The 20125-nt window shown below is 33.3% G+C and overlaps 1 protein-coding gene across 1 annotated transcript in view; it reads right to left on the reverse strand.

The window, feature by feature from the left end:
• The window catches only part of LOC142349704 (uncharacterized), a 29402-nt gene extending 18232 nt beyond the window's left edge, over window positions 1–11170 (reverse strand). The window contains exons 1-3 of the mRNA XM_075401435.1: window positions 11034–11170; window positions 3267–3418; window positions 59–192 (exon numbers count right to left, since the gene is read on the reverse strand). Of these exons, the coding sequence (XP_075257550.1) occupies window positions 59–192; window positions 3267–3418; window positions 11034–11158 (411 nt within the window). The 5' untranslated portion in view covers window positions 11159–11170. The remainder of the gene's footprint in view (window positions 1–58; window positions 193–3266; window positions 3419–11033) is intronic.
• Between the last annotated feature and the right edge of the window lie 8955 nt (window positions 11171–20125).

Below are 20125 nucleotides of genomic sequence, written 5' to 3' on the forward strand. Positions count from 1 at the left end.
AATTTTATATATCAATCAAAATTAAATATTTTTCATGATTGTTATCATTATTACAAACCTTAACATAAACTAAATCTTGTTTCACCAATGTAGTTCCGAGATTAGCAATTTTTTCATAGTACTCCTGTGGTGAGTAACCAATTCTCTGGCCCTGATCAAGATAGGTGTTCACTTGATAGAGACAGCAGCCCACTAAACAACTGAAATTTTCAGATTCAAATTTACTTCCTTCCATCTTTACCATCTATATAGGCTGAACATGATGCGATTCCGCCAAGAACTAAAAAAAACATATTTTATCAGTCCAAGCGTTGTTATCCACTGTCAAATTTGATCAACTTATCATCACTGATATTTCTGTGTTGAAACCAATTCCCCGTCAACTCATCATCAATCCCTTCAATTATTGCCGGCACCAGCACTTGTCATATTCAATTGGGCTATTAGAATTTGAAGAGAGACTACAGTACTCAAGACTACGATGGTCACCCCGCCACAATGGTCTCATTCTATTGTATGAAAAAAAAAATTTCATCGATTTATTTATTATCTGTGGAAAATCTTCAAAATGAAAGTTCAGTTTTTGACTTTTTATGAACAAAGAATGAGTGATTTGAAGACTATTTGACTCAAGCTCACTGTCCTGACAGAACTATAGTAAAAAACTTTGAGAAAAATTTCCCAGGGAAGGTCTTGTTAAAAATAACGTAAAAATTGTGCTGAATATCGGTAAAAACCGATTGCGTTAAGTATCATTTATCAATGAATGCGGTGAAGACGTGAACTTTTTGAAGATTTGTGTTCATGGCGTGAGAATTTTTGGCTGATGCGCTCAAAAAATATACTTTAGTGCTATCGGCAGGAAGCGGTGAATGAAAAAAGCTCATTGATAAAGAACTCAAACATTACAGATTTCACAACAGAGGATATGTGGCATTTTTACCAATAAATTGGTGTAAAATTTGGGTTTCATTTCAATCGCTTTCACTACATTCAGCGCTTAAAATTGCAATTCATACAAATATTCACCGTATTTACCGCAAACTTAAATGTTTTAGCGATTTTTAACGTTGACTCCTCACAATGTGTTATATGGAAAAACGAGTGGTTGAACGGATACTATATTATAGGCTGCTCAAGGCCTTGTTTTTTGGAGAACCGGAAATATTTCTTTTGTTCTCCGGGAAAATTGTTAACTTTTCGGAAGAAAATTAGGGATAATTGGGAAGTTTCTGAAAAGGTATGCTAAAATGGATTAAGTTTTAGCTTCTATTTCTGTTCAAAAGTTCCACTGCTAATATCAAAATCTAAACTGGAATTTATGATTACAACACGAAATATAATTAAAATTTTTCGGAAACAAAATGACAGTCGAACAAAATTTTTAAACTTCTGTAAAAGTTAGAACAGATTTCCAGCGGATTGAAGCCCGTCACAACATTAAATTTGGGTTAAAATGTGCCATTCCAAAACCCTAACCCCGATTAATTATCATCAAGTTAAATTAGAGGGTCCAGTATCAAACTCTTGACAAACCTGAATTAGGTAATAGCAGTTACCAAAAAACGGAATGCTGTCGAAGTTCCCGAAATTGTTACCAACGGGAAGTCAGCATTGGAATGTTAGATAGCCATTTCACTTGATAAAAAAACATCAGATTTTCTTTCTTTTTGAAAACAAAATTTTTTCTATCACAGATTTCATTACATTTTAATCAAAATAAATGCAAAGAAATTTTGTTCCGAAAAAAATGAGAAATATTGATCAATAATGATTGGAGAAAAACAACGGTTGACAATATTGATGAGGTTCATATGTGCTTGACGCTAGTTCACAGTTACTTGTATATTTATTTTGAATTATGGAAGCTAAAATTCCTCAATATAACACTTGAAGTTACCAAATTTTTCGTTAAAAATTTATCATTACTAAAAGATGTTGCCGGCCGTAGCTTAAAACTTTCAGAAATTTTGAATAATTATTATTCAATCTTATAAATGCAGAAGACATATAGCCCAACAGGCATCTACCAGTACACAACATTACAGTAGTTTTACTTACATTTGTGTCTTAATAAAATGTGAAAGTGAATATATTCGATAAAAAATAATTAAAAGTTATTATTTATCATTTATTTTTGTTTATTCTTTCATAAAATTTGTATCTCTTAGTATCTCACACAGATTTTTTTGGTTAAGAGACGAGCAAAAATTACATCTGTCATAAAACAATGAAAATGACCGTATAATTTTATCGCATAACAATGAATATCATCTCCTCGGCAAGTCTCCAAAATTGAAGAAATTCGCTTTGAAGAAAAATAATCTACAATCTCCCAACAGAAAGTGTTGGAACTTCATATATGCTTCTCGACAAAATTCACAGCAAACACTTTTCACAGTTAATTACCTTAGAGATGTTTAGTTTAGGACTACATTCTCAAGACTACGGTACCGGCCACGGTGGTCTCATCCTATTATACAAAAAAATTCTCAACAATTGATTTATTACCTGGTTATCAAGTCTTCAAAATCAAAGTTTTTGACGATTTTTTATTTAAACAAACAATAAGTGGTTTGAGGATTCTCAAAAAAATTGACCAAGGCTCTCCCTGTCCTAACAGAACTATCTGTAAAAGACTTCGAGAAAATTTTTTTGTTCAAGTCTTGTCGAAAAAATAGTAAGAACTGCGGTGAATACAGAAAAAAATTCTCTTTCACCGCAAAGTGCGCTCTCATTTTTAGCGGTTAATGCATTGGAAGTGATAGAAAATTTTCATGAGAATATGTTTTCTCACCGGTAAAATTTTTCTTTTCAAAGCTTAACCGTTCAAAAATGCGTTCAAAAAATGTGTTCAAAAGTACAAGAAATCACTGCGAAATATTTATCGTGATTTTGTACCAGCGAATTAATGTCAGATGTAAATTTCGTTTTCACAGCTTCTAGACCATTCAGCGCAAAAACCGACATTCTTACAACTTTTCACCGGATTCACCACAAATTTTGCGTTTTTAAGCAATTTCTAGCATAGACACCTCAATATGTGTTACATTGAAAATCAACCTCAAAACAAATTGATGGCCCTTCATCGATACAGGAGTATTCCCCAGCTGTATTATAATACAAGTTTGTGCTCATTTTACGCTACAAACATTTACAACAAATTGTTATACTTTTTGAATACAGATCTTAAAGATACCATCTAATGAAAAATATATCTGTTCCTAAATTGACAAGTTTTTCAAAGTCAGTTGATATCCACTTACTGCTATGTGCGTCTTCTTTTTTGAAGGAAAACCAATTCATATTGAAAAAAGATGTGCTGATTAGTGCGTGGAATTCGTCTCTGTCATCAGGAGTTGCCACTCTGTTTCCCTGCTTGGTGTAAGATCCAAACCCCAGTACACAGAAATGACGGCTAAACAAAAGAAAAATTTTTGATGACAAAAAGATAACACTAGGGTCTTCAGGTGTAAAATTGGTAATTATAATTGGCGAGTAATTTCACACGAACAATTGTGCAACCATTGTCCAACAAGTATGTTACATTTTACAACCTTAATACAAATGAGACAGAAAGCACGCTTTTCAAATAGTTTTTACCAGCCTTCCCAAACAATTTTTGTCTCATCTGGGATGAAATTTATGCATGATGGTATTTCCCTGAAAAAGAACCCCCTTGCGCATTGTCAAATGGTACCCCCCTCCTCCCCCTCCCCCCCCCCCCCCCCCCCCCAACAGATTCAAAATCAGACCGCAGATGCGATATAATAAAAATTAAGTAATGGTTAGATACATTATCGGGAAATTTGTGGCACCAGTCAATGTTTTTGTTGGTCAACATTGTATGATCTCCGAAGAGCTTTTTCGTCCTATATCAAAAGCTATGATTATACAAACCATGATTCCTTATGATTTTCATGAAATTGTATATCTGATAGTTTTATGACTACTAGGAAGTCAATCAGTGCATATATGGCTTAGAATGGTTACTAAGAATGATATATGACCTAATGTGAAATTTAAAAAGTTGATTGATGGTTGAGTCAGGTAAATTTTTTTAGTACAAATATTTTGAACTTCTAAAAACAAACATTCTATTATGGTGTTTTCAAGAAATGTTTGCATTTTTTAGTTCTTTGTGAAAATATTGTCAAAATATAGCAATAACATAGATTGGAATACTTGTTTTGTAGATTTTCTTGCGTAAAAATGGAGCTGTTGTTCATTATTTTTGTTAAAAAAATATAAACCAGCTGCTCAAAAATTTTCTCCTTGTAATGTTTCCCGTTAAATTTTCCATCATACATTTCGATTAATATTCCTAAATTTAAGCTATGAATTTTTGCTCGTGAAGATTTATTCAACTGTTACACTCTGTCGATCAACTTTGTGCATTCTGATACAGAAAATAGAAAGGTTTTGGAATAAAGTGAAAATGCTCAAATTCACAAGAAAAAGTTGGCTGGTGGCTATGGACTTTTAAAGGTGACCACAAACATAGTCAAGTTCGAAGAAGTGTTCAACAAGTACGTTTTTTTTTCGTTTTTTAAAGTTCAGTTGAGAGTTGCAGATGTAAAATAAACCAATATTTTTGAGTGCTAATTCTCTAAAACAATCTTCAAAACCTACAAAACAAAAAACACTTGTTAGCCCTGTTTGCTAGAGCTTGCCCTATTTAGGCACCATTTTGAAAAACAGCCAGAATTGTTATCACATGACAAACGACTGTTTTTGGGCGTATTCAGTTTTGCAAAATCTGGTGAAAACATAACTCTCATTTGGCTCGAGATGAAACGGGAAACACTTGAGCTCAGGGCAGCTCCCGACACTTGGGTGCGGCGTTTTATGAATGATTCATTGAGAACACTGTTTTAACTCACGATATTCATTATCCGAACATTGAACAGAATGCATTTTCTCAGGATTAACTTCATTGCATATAACTCAGGAAATTCAAAGATTGTTGAACCAGTCTCCTAGCTTTAGAAAAAACACCAATACTAAAATAAAAAACACTGAATTTCCAAATGAGTATAAATAGGTCAGGGAACCTAAAAGTAACACTAATGGCAGCGTAAAGATGTAACATAAATTATAAATAAATTATAAGTAACAGATAGAGGATTTTCTTCTAAGCAAAACAGGCAAATTCTAAGCTCAGATGTGAGCATACAAACTCACAAATGACGAGATAGTTAAACCTAAAAATTTTCCAAGAAACATTCCCGACAATGGTTTGCATTTGGTCCTTCTAAAACTGTTGGAAAAAGAAGTTTTAGAAGACCTTTTTAAATCGCCTTTTTGATCAATTCGATTTCAAGCTTTTTTCAAGACAATTATTAAATGATAACTCTCTTCCGATGACACTTTTGTCCAGCCATGATGTTTTTGACCTCTCTTCAAGAAAAATGGTTTCCGCTTTTGAATGTCTGTCAAAATTGGCAAGCTAAGTCTTGTAATTCCCCGGAAAACAGGTTTCTTATATGTTAAGAGTTGATTAACATACAGTGCTGTTCTGCATTTCGAGCAGTTGTTTAATTGACCGTATATAATTACCTAGTTTGGTACTAAATGAGAAATTGTCAAATCGATAAAGTTACAGGCTTCTACGGCCCATTTGTGTTGCTTTTCAAAGGTTATCAGAAGATTTTTTGAAATGCAAGATAGCAAAAGAGCTGAGTACTGGAGATGACTAATTAAAAGAGCAATCAATAGGATTTTGCGCGATTAGCATGGTACTAGGTTTCTGAGGACATAAGGTGTTTTTATTCGTTGCACAAACTTGCTGAGTATTTTTTTTAACTTGTGGTTGGTACAACAACTTTTTGTCCAAAATTTCTCCGAGTTAATTCAAATTCTTAACTTTTCTTATATAGTTGTCAACTTTAACAGACTCTGCTGCGGATGAAGTGCCAAAGACAATGAACTCTGTTTTTTTCTAAAACCAGTTTTAAAGAACGGCATGAAAAATAGTCAACAAGAGAGGAAATCGATTACTCTAAATGGCAATCGGTAATTTTTTTGCCGAAAGTATAAAAAACTGCATCGTCAGCGTATTGGATTAAACTGCAGTTGATGAAATTTGATAGATTTTTTACATATTTGATTGAAAAGAATTGTTCCTAAAACTGTGCCCTATGGAACTCCTTGCCTAAGCTCCAGCTAGTCAGATTCAGCTTCTGAGATCGCTACTCGTTGATGCCAGTTACAATGGTAACTCTTCATCAAAAAGACAGACGAAGAGCAAAAACCAAAACTTGTCAGCTTTTCTAGTAAAAACGTGTTATCAACTGAACCAAAAGCTGTTGACAATTTCAAAAACGCTGGAGTAACTAATTTTTTTCATCAAGTTTCTGGCTTAAAGTTTAATTCAGATAAACAAGAGCATCAATTGTTGAAAAATTTTTTCTAAATCCAAACTGTGATTTCGATTTTAGATTGAGTTTTGATAGGTGGTCCTCAAAATGATCTTTGATTAGTATCTCAAGAACTTTTCACAAAGCAGTATTCAAAAAATAGGCCTATAATTCAGCGGTTTTTCAGTGTCTCCTTTTTATGTGGATAGGCGTAACATTTGCCAAGTTCAGTAGAGAGGGATATTTGCTTTGTTTAAGAATCTTTTAAAGAGAAAAACAATTCGGCTCTGCTAAAATATTAGCAACATCTTTTAATTCTCAAACCGGAATAACCAAAGGACCCAGTTGTTTTTTTATTGAGGTTGTTGAGAGCTTTTGCGATACCCAAATGTGATAAAGATGCAAAAAGAGATCAAGTTAGGTTTGACCAAATTAGGAGAGAACAAATAAGGAGAACAAATTTGGCTGAAAGTTTTGTTTGATGGTTGGATCATTCGAAAGATATTCATATGTTTACTAAACTAGTAGTTCAGCAAAATCTCTATTTTTTTGCTTCCAGTTTTTACATCATCTAAGTATTTTTTTAAAGAGAGAACTTTTGTTCCAGTTCTAGATTTTTTTTCTGACTTCGCTGATCAGATTCCATTGTTTCCTGGAGTTGTTGGTGACTCAATCAATTGTTTTTGAAAGCGTTCATATCTTTCAGATACTCTTTACTCGTCAGACCTTTTAGTTTTAGGAAACAATCAATATTCTCTGAAAGTTTATGAAAGTAAATTCAATGGTTTGTTCCTAATTTAGAAAAACTAATATTTTATTACTGAAAATAATCAATTGCACTTTTCAAAATTTTTTTGAACGTTGAAAATTCGAATATTTGGCAAATCTTTGTTTTTTAATCATACTTGCGCCTCGAATTTTTTTGTTGTCGAATGAAAATAAAAAGTTTGTTGAATAAAATTGAATTTCCTTATATGATATTGTCCCATCGAACCCTGACTGGTGGATAATATTCTATGAATTCATCTTGTAAGAATTTATCGTGATAGAATTCATTTAATTCAATTTAAAGTTAATATTAATTTTTTTTCGACTGCTTTCTTTCGATAGCAAGGCCAGTTCTAGTCTCATTGTTGGTTTCTGCAAAGAAAAGCGGTTCGAATTGTATTTTGTGTCTGTCAATCTTAAAATAATGTGAATTTTTCATCCAAATTGAACAAGTATGTTTTCACGTAGAGATCAGCTTTATGAAAAGTCCAATTTATGTTCAAATGAAACACAATGAAATAAAACTCCGACAAAAAAAATTTCGAAAAATTTATATGTTTCTTTTTTCTTGTATTGCATGCTTTTGATTTTTTTTTCTAGTCTTATGACTGTGTCCAATAAAGGAAAGTTCTAATTCGCAAGTGGATAACTATCCAATATTAATAAAGAGTTAGTTATTGTGACTTTTTTTGTCTAATTAGCAATTTGTCTAATGTTTTAATTTACAGGGAGCTACATTAAGAGCACTTTAGGTCTAATTGTGGCATTTTTAAAATTTATTTGGATTGTGAGGTGACGCTTTCCTTTTTAAAACAATTTTCAGCATTTCTTAAAAGTTAATTACAGAGCAGAATGATTTCAACTAAAGCTCAATTATTGATAGATCAAACTTACTCTCAAAAGGGCCAATTAAAGCATTATATTTTCAGCAAAAAAACTTATGACACTTTGGCTGAAACACTGTGTTTGCATATTTTAGAGATCTGTCTTCAGTCGTTGTCATTTTGTAGTCGTTTCTGACTAGTGAAAACTCCAATTGCTTTAGCAAGCCGTCTTAGAAATCTATTTATTAAGGTTCTTTTGTTCTCTATCTGCTTACAATTTGCGTAAAATTGTCAATTTTTACCAATTTAGTCATCTTAAATTTTTTTGAGTGGTATCATTGGAAAGCTTGTCAGACGTAGATAATCAGATTTAAAAAAAATAGGTTGCTGTTTCAAAGAAGTTACTGTGCTTTAAAGTCTTCTGAACGTTGTCTTCACTTTCGCTCTTTTGTTCACATTTTTCATAAATTTTTAACAAAAATCACATTATTTCCACGTTTAAAAATAAAATAATGTTGCTGAATTTTCTAAATCAGCTCTTTGAATAAAATTTTGGTTAAGTTTTGGGAAAACTTGCTCTTATTACATTTTTCTTTTAAAAAATGGCAACAACTAAATTTATTGCGTCCATTTTATCCAAATTGACTAAGAAAACAGAGCTAAAATTGCTGAAAAAATCTTCGTTTGCTCAAATGAGGGCGATTTCTACCTCCTCATTCTAAAAATTTTTTAGTGCAACTTTTATTTTAGCGGTATTTTCCTAATTTAAATCGATATTCATCAAAGTTGAATCATTTATTTTTGATTTGTTGAGTATTATGTTTGCCAAAAGTCTATGACGCAATTTGGAACAATGGTGTTTATTCAACAGCCACCCAACACTAAATATTTTTTATTTTTGCTCACGATAGTTAGGACTTACGGTTTTGAAAACTTTTTTTAAACAAATAGATGTGTTTTGAAATTTGTCATATTTTTTCCTATTTCTGCCGAGGATAGCGTAGTCTCATCAAAGAAAAGGGTCGCATTTTCCTTCAAGTGGATTTTAATAAATTCTTCTTTGCTGTTTCATCATTGAAATAATGGTTCATCGGCTTTGAAACTGTGAGTTTTTAAAAATTTTCAAACATTTTCCTATTTTGAGTTTTTTTTTTGCTGTCGTGTACAATTATCACAGAGACACATTAATCACAAGTCAATCACAAGTCAATATACAGAGACACATTAATCACAAGACATAATGAATAGTCTGGATAATGAAATGTCTCATTTGGTTGCGGACGAAGATAAGAATGAAGCGGTTTAATGACTTCAGTTGGTAGTTAATGGATTTCGGTATTTGAAAGGAACTGTTTTCAAAAAATATTAGCTTATTATTTAAGTTTACTCTTATGTTTTTTCTCTATTGTTAATTAATCTCAATCAGGACAATTCCAATATATCTCTGCTGGTGAAATGCAAGTTAAATTGTTTCTTAAAGTTTTTATCTGATGATATTTTGGATTGTCAATACGTTTTTTAATTAGATGGATGAAGAGTTTTGGTCGTAATTAATCCTTCTTATTTGATTTTAGTTTGTATCGTCCTTTAGTTGCCTTACTGGCAGGTACTATATCCTTATTTTATTAAAATATTCCCTGTTTCTTTTGTTTGGTCGTTTGAACTTAAAAAGGTTGTTAATTGAATACACCAATTATTGTTGAAAATTATAGGAATTGTCAAAAATTTTCTCTCTACTCGTCATTCGATAGACAATGTAATCAAAAACTTCGTTGAGCGAGCTCGGACAAGATATTGTGCAAATGCAAATTAGTGAGCCTTGTTGTTTAATTTAGCTCAAAACTGATAAAATCAATAAAAATATTACAAGTGCTTATTCCAATTTCATTCTCGTATGAATTTTACCTAGAACGGTAATTGAAGACTAAAATCGCATTTAATGACTCCACTTTCATTTACGCCCCACAATTAGGTCAATCATTGGAATTCGTTTAAAAAGCTGATTTAAATGCAACTATTTTTGGAGTCAGAAAATTTGTGCAAACTATTTTTTTCGAGTTTTTACTGGTTAAAATAGTGCCTGTGCCAACTAGCGTCGTAAAGTTCTTGTGGCGTTTTTAAGGGAGGTATACAAGCTAGATTTTTTAAAACTTTTTGTTATTTAGTTTTTCTTAGAATGAGGTCCGCGACCCAAGACAGTATTGGCCAGACCGAAAATTCTCTGGCCACTTTTTTCCAGACTGAACAGAATCTGTCCAGACCATTGCCCAGACTGAACAGACGCTAGTCCAGACCATTGTTTAGACCTTAGGCCAGACCATCATCCAGGCCATTGTCCAGACGAAACAGACTCTGATCCAGACCATTGGCCAGACCCACTCAAACGTGCGGAAGATTCCAATGAAGTTTATAATCCATTCGTTTACTTTTTCTGAAGTGTAGAAGCAAATGTGAATGTTTTAAAGAAAATAGTGAAATAGACGTTGATTTACAGACCAATGCGATTTTCGGAAATTAGTTTGATGAGGTCATCTAATCATCCAGAAGTAGATGTTGGTCAACAAAGATTGGCTGATATTTTGAAAAACAGTCAATGCAGCACACATTTACACAATTTACAGGTTAATTGGTCTTCTTTTGGCTGAACCTTTTGGCATTGAATTTGGGTATTGGCCAGACCCAACAGACCGAAATTTGGGTGTTGACTAGGCCAAACAGACTTGAATGTGGAAATTAGCCAGACCAAACAGGCCAAAATGTGGTTATCAGTTAGACTAAACAGACCAAAGTGTGGGTACTGGCGAGAGCAAATAGATCGAAAAGTGGATAATGGCCATGCTGATCACACCAAAAATTGCTATTGGCCAAACGGAAGTTACGGACGAAATTTTTTCCAGACCATTGTAATGGGTCGCACCGGGCCCCCTTGTCCGCAATCAAAGTTGTTCTGGCCAATACCTGTCATGGGTCGCGGACCTCATGCAGGGTTATTATATTTACCTAAAGAGATTTTGCAACGTAACCCACCCATTTGATGGGGTCATTGCAAATTCATGGAATCAACAGAAATTTTCTTTCATACCTGAATTGGTTGCACTGATTGCCCAAGAGGTCAAAGTAAGATGGCAGAAGAAAACTCAGATAATATACTTGCTGAAGTATATCCAACGTCTCATTCAAACCTCTTCCGATATTCGGCGAAGCCATCGAAATGCTCACTAAAATAATTTTTTTAGTGTTTCCAAAACATTACCTCCATAGCTGCTACCATAACATTGGTCAAAGTCGACAATTGTTCAACAGAAGATGGTCGGGGTCTACAATGTGTCCACTGATGAAGGTGAACCATGTGTCACCAAGTGATAACATAAAAGAAACCAACTGAAAATAAACCCTTGTAAGCACCCGTAAATTCAACTATATCAGAAGCTTTTATAATTATTTTTAGAAATGAGTATGAACATTTGTATCAAACTTTTTCTGCCTGTAAAACAATTTATCTGTACAAAATTGATACCATTTTGTTTTACTAATTATACTGTTTTTTTCTAATTTTGATAAATTTTACTATTCTCAGATACAGAATTACGAAAATGAACTGCGCATGGTTACAGTACAGCAATAACCAGATGTGGAATTGAAAAATTTAAAGTTGAACAACAAAAATTTGTATTTTTGCGTATTTTTTTGTACAATTAAGCTTCAGCTGTGGGATTTTTTGAGATTGGAAATATTTATCTTGTGATATATGTATTTAGATAAGTAAACTCACAGAAGCACCTCTTTTTTCGAAACGGCAGCTAATACTAGTGAAATTACTGCTTTCTGATGACAGTTTGTATGGATTAGATCTCAAAATACCGCCCAGTATCACTCCACTCAATTGATAACTTTCAGTTACTTTTCTCGCATTCTGATGTAACTTTTTTAGATAATAAAACCTGACAAACATTAGTTCGTCAGGTTTTGATTAGAATTCCTGAATTGTAAACTCTGGCATCTTCTCCAAAACAGTGATTTAGTTTGCTGAGATTATTTTTGCAATCTTAGCGGAGATTTTTAACGTGAAGTTGGAACGTGCCGTGACTCAAGAAACAATTTAACGAACACAAAGGAAGCCGAAGTAAAAGTAAGCCAACAGAAAATCAAGTCGAAAGTTATGTAATCTATAGGAAATAATACATTGTTAGCCGTTACAATCAATACTGCTCGTAGTATTATAGTGCATATTAAATTCCAATGCACCAAAGAAACAAAATTACGTCAATTTTTAGACATCTAATGCTGTCCATGGCCATGCCTCTCATCCGCTGTGGGATACAATCCAGAAATCGCGGGCCGGTTAGCGCGCCCACCGGCCCGCCAGGGGCAACTTAAAATACCGCTATCCCAAACTTTTTCGGCTTACTTGACCTCGTTTTCAAAATTCGGCTTGCTTGCGTATCGGCTTGCTTGACCGCCACCAAACAAATTAGTTTGCTCTAAAGTACCCTGTCTCGGATAAATAGGAAATCGGGAACATTCCTCATAATTGGCGCAGTAAAAAACTTACCAAAAATGACAAGGTATATTGCCACCTTGATTGAGACCCCTTTCAGTCGTGTCATCTCTGAGTTGACTATGTAAACTTAGTGAGTAGTAACAACTGACATGGAAGCCTATTTGTTATTCAGAGAGGCCTCGAAACTTAATTGCTTTGGTATAAACAAACACGCATATTAGTTCATCGAAACCAGGTTGTGAAATAAAATGAAAACGACGAGAATCCTTGTTTATCCTCTGAGGATCAATAGAGAACGAAAAACTCATGAGCATACAGAAACTGGCGCATAGTTAGGGAATCTTGTAGTTGAGTCTTTCAAAGTACTGATAAACAGTCCACTGATCGTCAAACCTTTTTTGTATATCAGCTTCGACTACTTTTTCATTGAAGCTTTAGAAACAGGCTAGAAATGAAAAAGCTCTCAAATGGCAAAGCACGAATGATAAAGTAATGGTCATTTTAATGATTATAATTGTCATGATGAAATAGTTATTCGAACAGTCATCCAATTCTGTTTTTCCTGTTCGAGATTTATGCAGGTACTTGTTAGCTATGAGCCATAGGTCACCAAACGGAACAGGCAATGAAAAATAGGAAGAATGGTGGTGATTTTTTTTTTGGTTTACTGAATTTCAGGGAAAAGTGTTGGCGTGTTTGGTGCGAGACATATTTCAGTCTCATAGTGTCAGTTTGGCTAGCAGATGTCTCATTTAGGGAGCTTGAGAATCTACCAGATGGTTCATACTAATTGTCATTACTGTTTTCACTCTTTCTACCAAACAAACTTTTGCGGGTCAAAATTTCGAATTAAATCTTTACCAGAATATACCACGAGTCAAACTTTGGCAGCTAGGACTGGCATGTTCAAACCCGTGTCAAGGTCCCAGACATAAGCAGTCTGTCCAGACCAAAAAAGAACACAGCAGTGGGTTCAAATTTGAATAGTCTGAAAGAATCGAAAAACGCACGAAAGTCTGAACATGAAAACTGTTTCAAAGTGTGCAATTAAAACTGTTTAAAGTGGGATATCTATTGGTTCGTTTAGCCTTTAAGCTTTTTGTTGCAATACATTGAAGGACACTGGGTGAGTCAAATGGCATTAGTGAAAATGGCAGACATACCAAAACATAGAAATTTTATTGCTGGTCAATCACAATTGAGAAAATGGGAACATTGTTCTCTGATTGGTTGATTGCTCAACAAATTCTCCGTGTTTTAAAATAGGATATGGATGTTGAAGTGAAAAAACTCAGATTTCGCGATGAGCCGAAAGAGAAAAATTATATTTTTTGGGGAAAACTGGTCTCACGTTAGGATGTGATAGATTAATATCAAGTCCCACGGGCTGCTGAGGCATGGCCATGGCCCAAGAGTCATGGCCAGATGCGGTAAAAATATAATCTAGAAATAGGCTTTGTCCAGTTTAGGCTAATTGAACGCATAAAAGCACAGTAGTTTAAATTTCTCGACCCGGACGCTGACGCAGAAACTGAAACTTGATAAATCTTACCATTTGATTTCAAAATTAGAAACTCATATAAACCATACCAATTATTTTTGGACGCCAACAATTAAGTTTAGTATAAGCATAATGCCTGAGTTAAATTATTTGAAAATGTTGCGCGTTACCTGTGCAACAAATCTAGTAACTCTTTAACATTCAGTTTTTGATTTCAGTCTTCATTTCAGGGAAAAAATATCAATGAAATTTTAGAAAAAAAAATTTTTTTAAAAATTTTGAGTGCATTGTCTCAGCTATCCTAAATCTATGATTGTGTTCAAATGATATTTGAAAATATTTAAATTTAACAATTGTCTATTCCTTAAAATTTATTAGATCTGCAGTCATTTCCTCAGCAAATGATTCATTAATGAAGAGATGGAAAACATCGGTTCAGAAGGTATTTTTGCATAGAAGGATACTTTTTGCGATGCAACAAAGAAGATCTGTCATGTGCGTTTGCTTGCACCAAATGTTCGAACCCGCCATATGCATAATAAAGTCTCAAAGTTAAAATATGGAATAGTATATTCTGTTTCACGGTGCAAATTAAAAGATAATTTTTTCAAGGTCGATTTTTCTTGAGAGAGCTAAAACGCTTCGTTTTTAGTCTCTGTCTTTGGATTTTGAGACATCATAGCAAATCTGGTTCAGTTACAATCGTTTTTATCCCACTTAAACATTGAGGTTGAATGAAGTAAAAATATATCATTGTAATTTCTTTCTTTCTTAGTCAAAAAATTTTTAAACAAGGGATATAACAAAATCATTTTCGTATACACTTAAGCGGCCACATAGTCATTAGGGAAACTGGGCAGATTGGGTAAAATTTAATCAAAAAATGGGTCCACTTCAAATTAATCGTTTCCGGAATCTTCGTAGTACTTGGATTCTAAGCATCTATCAGTCTCCAAGAACTAGTGGCGATTGATCGGAAAACATAGTTTGCAGTCAAAAGCAGCATCTCAAGTGAGGTTGAAGGGAGAAAGAGAGGAAGACAGAGAGAGACAAAATGGAGAAAAAACATACAGAGAAAAAACCAATACTTTTAAGATTTGTTTCACTGATATAACCTACAATTCAAAAATTAGAATGAAAAAACTATCCCAAATTGCAAAATCTTCTGAGACAATAGAGTTCCAGACAAAAGAGTCCATTGAAAACCGACAAAATGACCTAGAAAAATATTCCCAACAAATGTCCAAGTGGTTGTAAATACATCTATCAAAAAATAACAAACATAATCTATGGGTTGAGCTTCTGATTGACATATATTCAGATGAGATGAATAACTTACGCATTTTGTTTTCACTGGGCGTACGAATGTTTAACTGTACGTTTTGATCGGACTGTTTTATCTGTTTATTGTTGGTTCAGATAGTGTGAAATAGATTGAAACAACTGAAGTTGTATTAAGTTAGTGTTAACCAATAGGGACATTTTCTTATTCTTTTTGATAGTTCATGCGTACAAATTGAGCTTAAATAAATGACATCAATACTTGACGAAAAAAAAACAAAGTTAGAAGAAATTAAAAGACTTAATTTCTTGATTTCTTTTTTCTTGTTTGCTTTCACTGGGTGATGAATAAAAATATTGCTTAAAATACTTCCATCAAATTATGCGGACGAAGAAAAATAGGAAAAACAAAATTTTTCTCATAAATTCATAATAAGGCACCATTTGAGATTGTCATTATCTGCATTTTTGATATTATTTGTGCGTCTGCTCTGGACGAGGCTCTGGACGAGGCGAAAGTTTCTACGTAGTTGAAAACAAGACAGCATGAGGTGACAGGATTTTAAAAATAAAATAATTTTTGGGTCAATCTGGAGCTTGTTCATCTGCCCGCTCTAAGCTTCACTGGATCATTTTTACACATTTAGTTAATATGCAGCGAGCACTCACCGAAGGTGAAGCGCTGCAGATGATATAAACTGAGAAAGTTGGATTTTCTGTGGTACTGAAACATATGAGATCCACGATGATGAAATTGGTTGCCAAGAAACACAGAAACATTGAAAAGACACCACAAATGTTCACAACGTCAGGTTTCCTGGTTGTTTCTGGGCAAGTTCATCTCCAGCCTTTAGGAATAGAAATCGGGTAGTTGTTTTTGCGCGATCTTGAAAATAAAGTATATTGGGTTATGTTTGTGTGACGCTTCATCTAATATAAGATAAAACAAGGCGGCTCGGAAATGTGCGATGGCACATAAGGTTCCGACCCCGCCCATCCACAATTTTGGCATAATTGTCTGCCAAATGAGGAACAGATAGAAAAACCCAAAAATTATTTTTTGCGAATCCCAAAAAAGCCCAAGTCTTTTTCAAAAAATTCTGTATGAACGATAAGATAAAAACAAAGCAAATAACTCCAAAGCAAATAACTCAGTGGAGTAAAAGTTGATGCATTAGATTGCTGTAATATGTCAATATTAAGAAAGCGAGTCAAGACGAACAGCAGAATCAAACAACAACAACAGCAACAAACATTAATTACATCAAAAAATTTATGTCCCTCTTAAAAACTAAATTTAATAACAAAGTCAACATACCGTCAGATAAACCGAAAACTAAACAAAAATAACTTATAAATCACCAGAAAACATATGCGACCAGTCCATAAAAAGGTTTGCTAACAATTATACAAGAAAGAACAAAAACAGTAAAGTGAAAAAATTAACTTATTTTTTTGAAACAGTTAACTTCAAAGTAATAAATACCATTAGGAATCAATGAATATTACCACAAATTTACGATTACCACTGCTTCTATAGAAGCGCATTAGGACCTGTCCTTATTCATTTTTTAAAGCGGCTAAAAAGAACAACAAAGAACAAACAAAATTTCAATTGAAACTTGCCAGAAAACGCTGTCAAAACCGTCAAGCCAAATTTTGGCACTCAAAATATATTTGATTGCGCTTTCTTCAAACAGTAATAATGTAGTACGTGGCAATTCATTAGTAAGACTAGGTAACAATTAGACAAAAAAGCGAAGTGCTAAAGTATGTAATGATTGTAAATTTTTTTTTCGAAAAAAAATTACATTCAAGGTCATGAAAGGCATTAATTACAAAAAGAGCTACTTAAATAGGTTCGTTTATTCATGAAAAGGAAGCCCTTGAGAACTGTAATTATCCAGAATAATTCTTGCATCTACAAAAAACGTCAAATATGACAAAAATCAAATAAATTTACTTTTTTTATGTGAAAAACCGGTGTCGAAGCCAGTAAGGTCATAACAAATTCTTTTTAACAAAAGATTTGGGACACCAATCCCTTTTATTCCCTTGACACCCATAATGTCATATTTGACCTGTAACTAACTAACGAGATTAGGTAACAAAAAGAAACATAAAAAGAACAAAATTGCGAAGTTAGAAAGTTTTTTTTTTTTAATTTTGGAAAACGATTGTTTTCAAAGTCATGAAAGCCATCAGCTATCTACTAATATCAGAATATTGGTTCTTTTATTCTTCCATGAAAAGCCAATGACAGCTATCACTATACAGGAAATTTCATACGACCGAAACGACAACGTATAAATGACAGTTAGAGACAAAATTAAAAAATTCAATTGATTTCTTCAAGAAAGAGGCGTCGAGGCCGTTAAAACGATGATGTATATCTTTCAGGATTTTAATAAGTTCAATTGTGCCTTATTCTGAATGCTGATAAGGTGACATGAGAACTGTCAATAATGTGATAATGTGACAAAATTAGAAAACGCGAAAAACTGGCAAATATCAAAACAAACAAAAATCTGGCATCTTGTAGTATCAAAGCCAGAAAACAATAACTTCAGGCTTAAAACTGCAACCGAGAATAAATGTTAAATCATTAGAAAGGGGAAGCAGTCTTTCATTGCTGACACTAAGCTGGAAGTTGAACAAATTAAGAAAAAAATTGAGGAAAAGTTAATTAAGCCATTATTTATTGAAAAGTCAAATATTTTTAAAAAAAGAAACCACAATAAACTTTCAATTAAAAAACTGAATGCCTTAGCTTAGAGCTGCTTAGCAAGCGAATGGGTTGGAGCTGTCACTCCTGAGCTTTGATTTGATATGTTCTATTCTTTATTATTAAAAAAAATGTCTTTTTTTTTAAAAAAAAAGACCGACTGGTTACAACCCGATTTTTTTTTGGATTGTAACAGTCCAAGAATGGCCCAAAACTAGCCCTGCTAATACTTATTGTCAGTTAGGAACAATTGATTTTTCGAATGTTGTAGATATAGATAATTTGTTAGTTGAAAACTCAAAATAAATTCTGCTTTTTTGATAATCAACGAGTAAAGTTAGCAAAAAACGGCAAAGTTTTAATTACAGTGCCTTCTCAGTGGACTCTGAAGTAGAAATAGCCCCCTCTGAGTCTACAAAGATTGTGTGAGTGTTGTTTGGGGGTGTAATGTCTGCAAATTTAATCAAAGTGGTCTAAAGTAGCTTATTTCGTGCTGTTTTTGATGAAAAAGGCAAAATTTTGAAATGTTTATCCAGATTTTTTGACCAAATAAATTAAATCAAAACAATCAACAAAGCTTGTTCGTCTTCAAAAATAAAATCAACGACACTATTCTTAAAAATTATAACAAATTTTACCAAAATTGACGGAAAATTAGGCAAAAATTCGGGAAAATGTGAATAAAAACAACGTGAATTCACTCTTCTTTTCTCAGAAATTTAAACCTCGGTAACTCCCTGTAGAAAACGAAAATTAAAAAAATCTTTTTAATTCCATATTCTACGCTGGACGAGCTTTCTAATGATACCAGTTTCAACTCTCTACGATGAATATATCGAGCGGCGAAAATTCACGGAACAAAAAAAACCATTTGAGTATATAGTTCCTCCCCCCTCAAGAGGGTCGGAACAATAATCTTTAAAAGGTAGCTTTGAAGATGGCTATGGTATTGACTGAACTGAGAGCTAATCCTTCTACTCGCTATCATTTTTTGGATGTACCCTGTGAGACCACTGCTAAGGATATCATAGCTGGTTTTTTAGAGTCATTAAGAAAACGCTGAGATAGTGATGCCAAATTTGTAATTAGGATCTGAATATTGGTCAATAAAAGTCCGACACGAGTTGCTGACACAGCCAAAATATATAATTTTTGGGTCCAAGCAAATTCATTGTCTTCAACAGAAGCGTTCACCATCTGGCTTTCAATATTTATTCTTAGCAATCATGCAAAGCCATATATGGTTTTTAGTAACAATACAAAGTCATATATGATTCGTATGAAATCTTGACAATCACACTAAGATCATTAAAAAAATTGATTGATGCTTTAAAATAGAGCACAATAACCATACCAACAAGTCCTGCCGTACTTTCAGTCAGAAATTGAGAAAACGACCAAACGACGCCCTCATAACAAAAGCATCTTAGTAATCAAACTAATTCATATATGGTTTTATTGAATCTTGACTACCCTATTAAAATCATCCGTAAACATAAATGCCGCTTAAGCAGAAAAATGCTAATTATGTATACATATCTGAAGTCATAAAACAAAAGAATCAAAAAACAATCTACAAATGATTGAAGAAAAACGTCATCATCCATTTTGTGATCAGATGCGAAAGTAGGTAGAAAACCTCTTGGCTCCGCGAGAAAATTAAATTGTAGGTCAAAGATTTTCGATAACAGTTTTATGCTCCTAGCTATGCGTTCACCTCAGTAATAGGGCCCTTTTGCTATTAAAAGTCCCTAATAAAGTTTGGAACCTTCAAAAAAACTGCCTCACAACAATTTTTGCGGTGCTGTTTTTTACCACATGAAAACTCTCAGAGATTAAAAAAAATTTAAGATTGTTTAGGCTTTCTAGGTAGTTTTTTAGTCACAGTTTTTTTGGGATGTGTTTACTAGCATAAGCTTGTCTCGCTTAAGGTTTTTGAAAACTAATTCTCTCAAAAAGAATTAGTTTTTAGTTTTCACAAAAATGTGTTTTAATATTTTTTCTTTTATTTTCTTCCGGTTTATGTTGAGATGAATTTCCTTATCCTATGCGGAAAATTCCTAAATCTAGTAAAATTTGTAGTCCATCTGTAGCTCGTGTCTGCAAATTTTTGTTGTTATTTTTAGTTTGACAAAAGTTGATAAACGGAAATTTGATTTTTATTTG

Source organism: Convolutriloba macropyga, chromosome 11 (genome assembly GCF_964194025.1).
Source record: "Convolutriloba macropyga chromosome 11, txConMacr16.3, whole genome shotgun sequence".
Classification (NCBI taxonomy): domain Eukaryota; kingdom Metazoa; phylum Xenacoelomorpha; order Acoela; family Convolutidae; genus Convolutriloba; species Convolutriloba macropyga.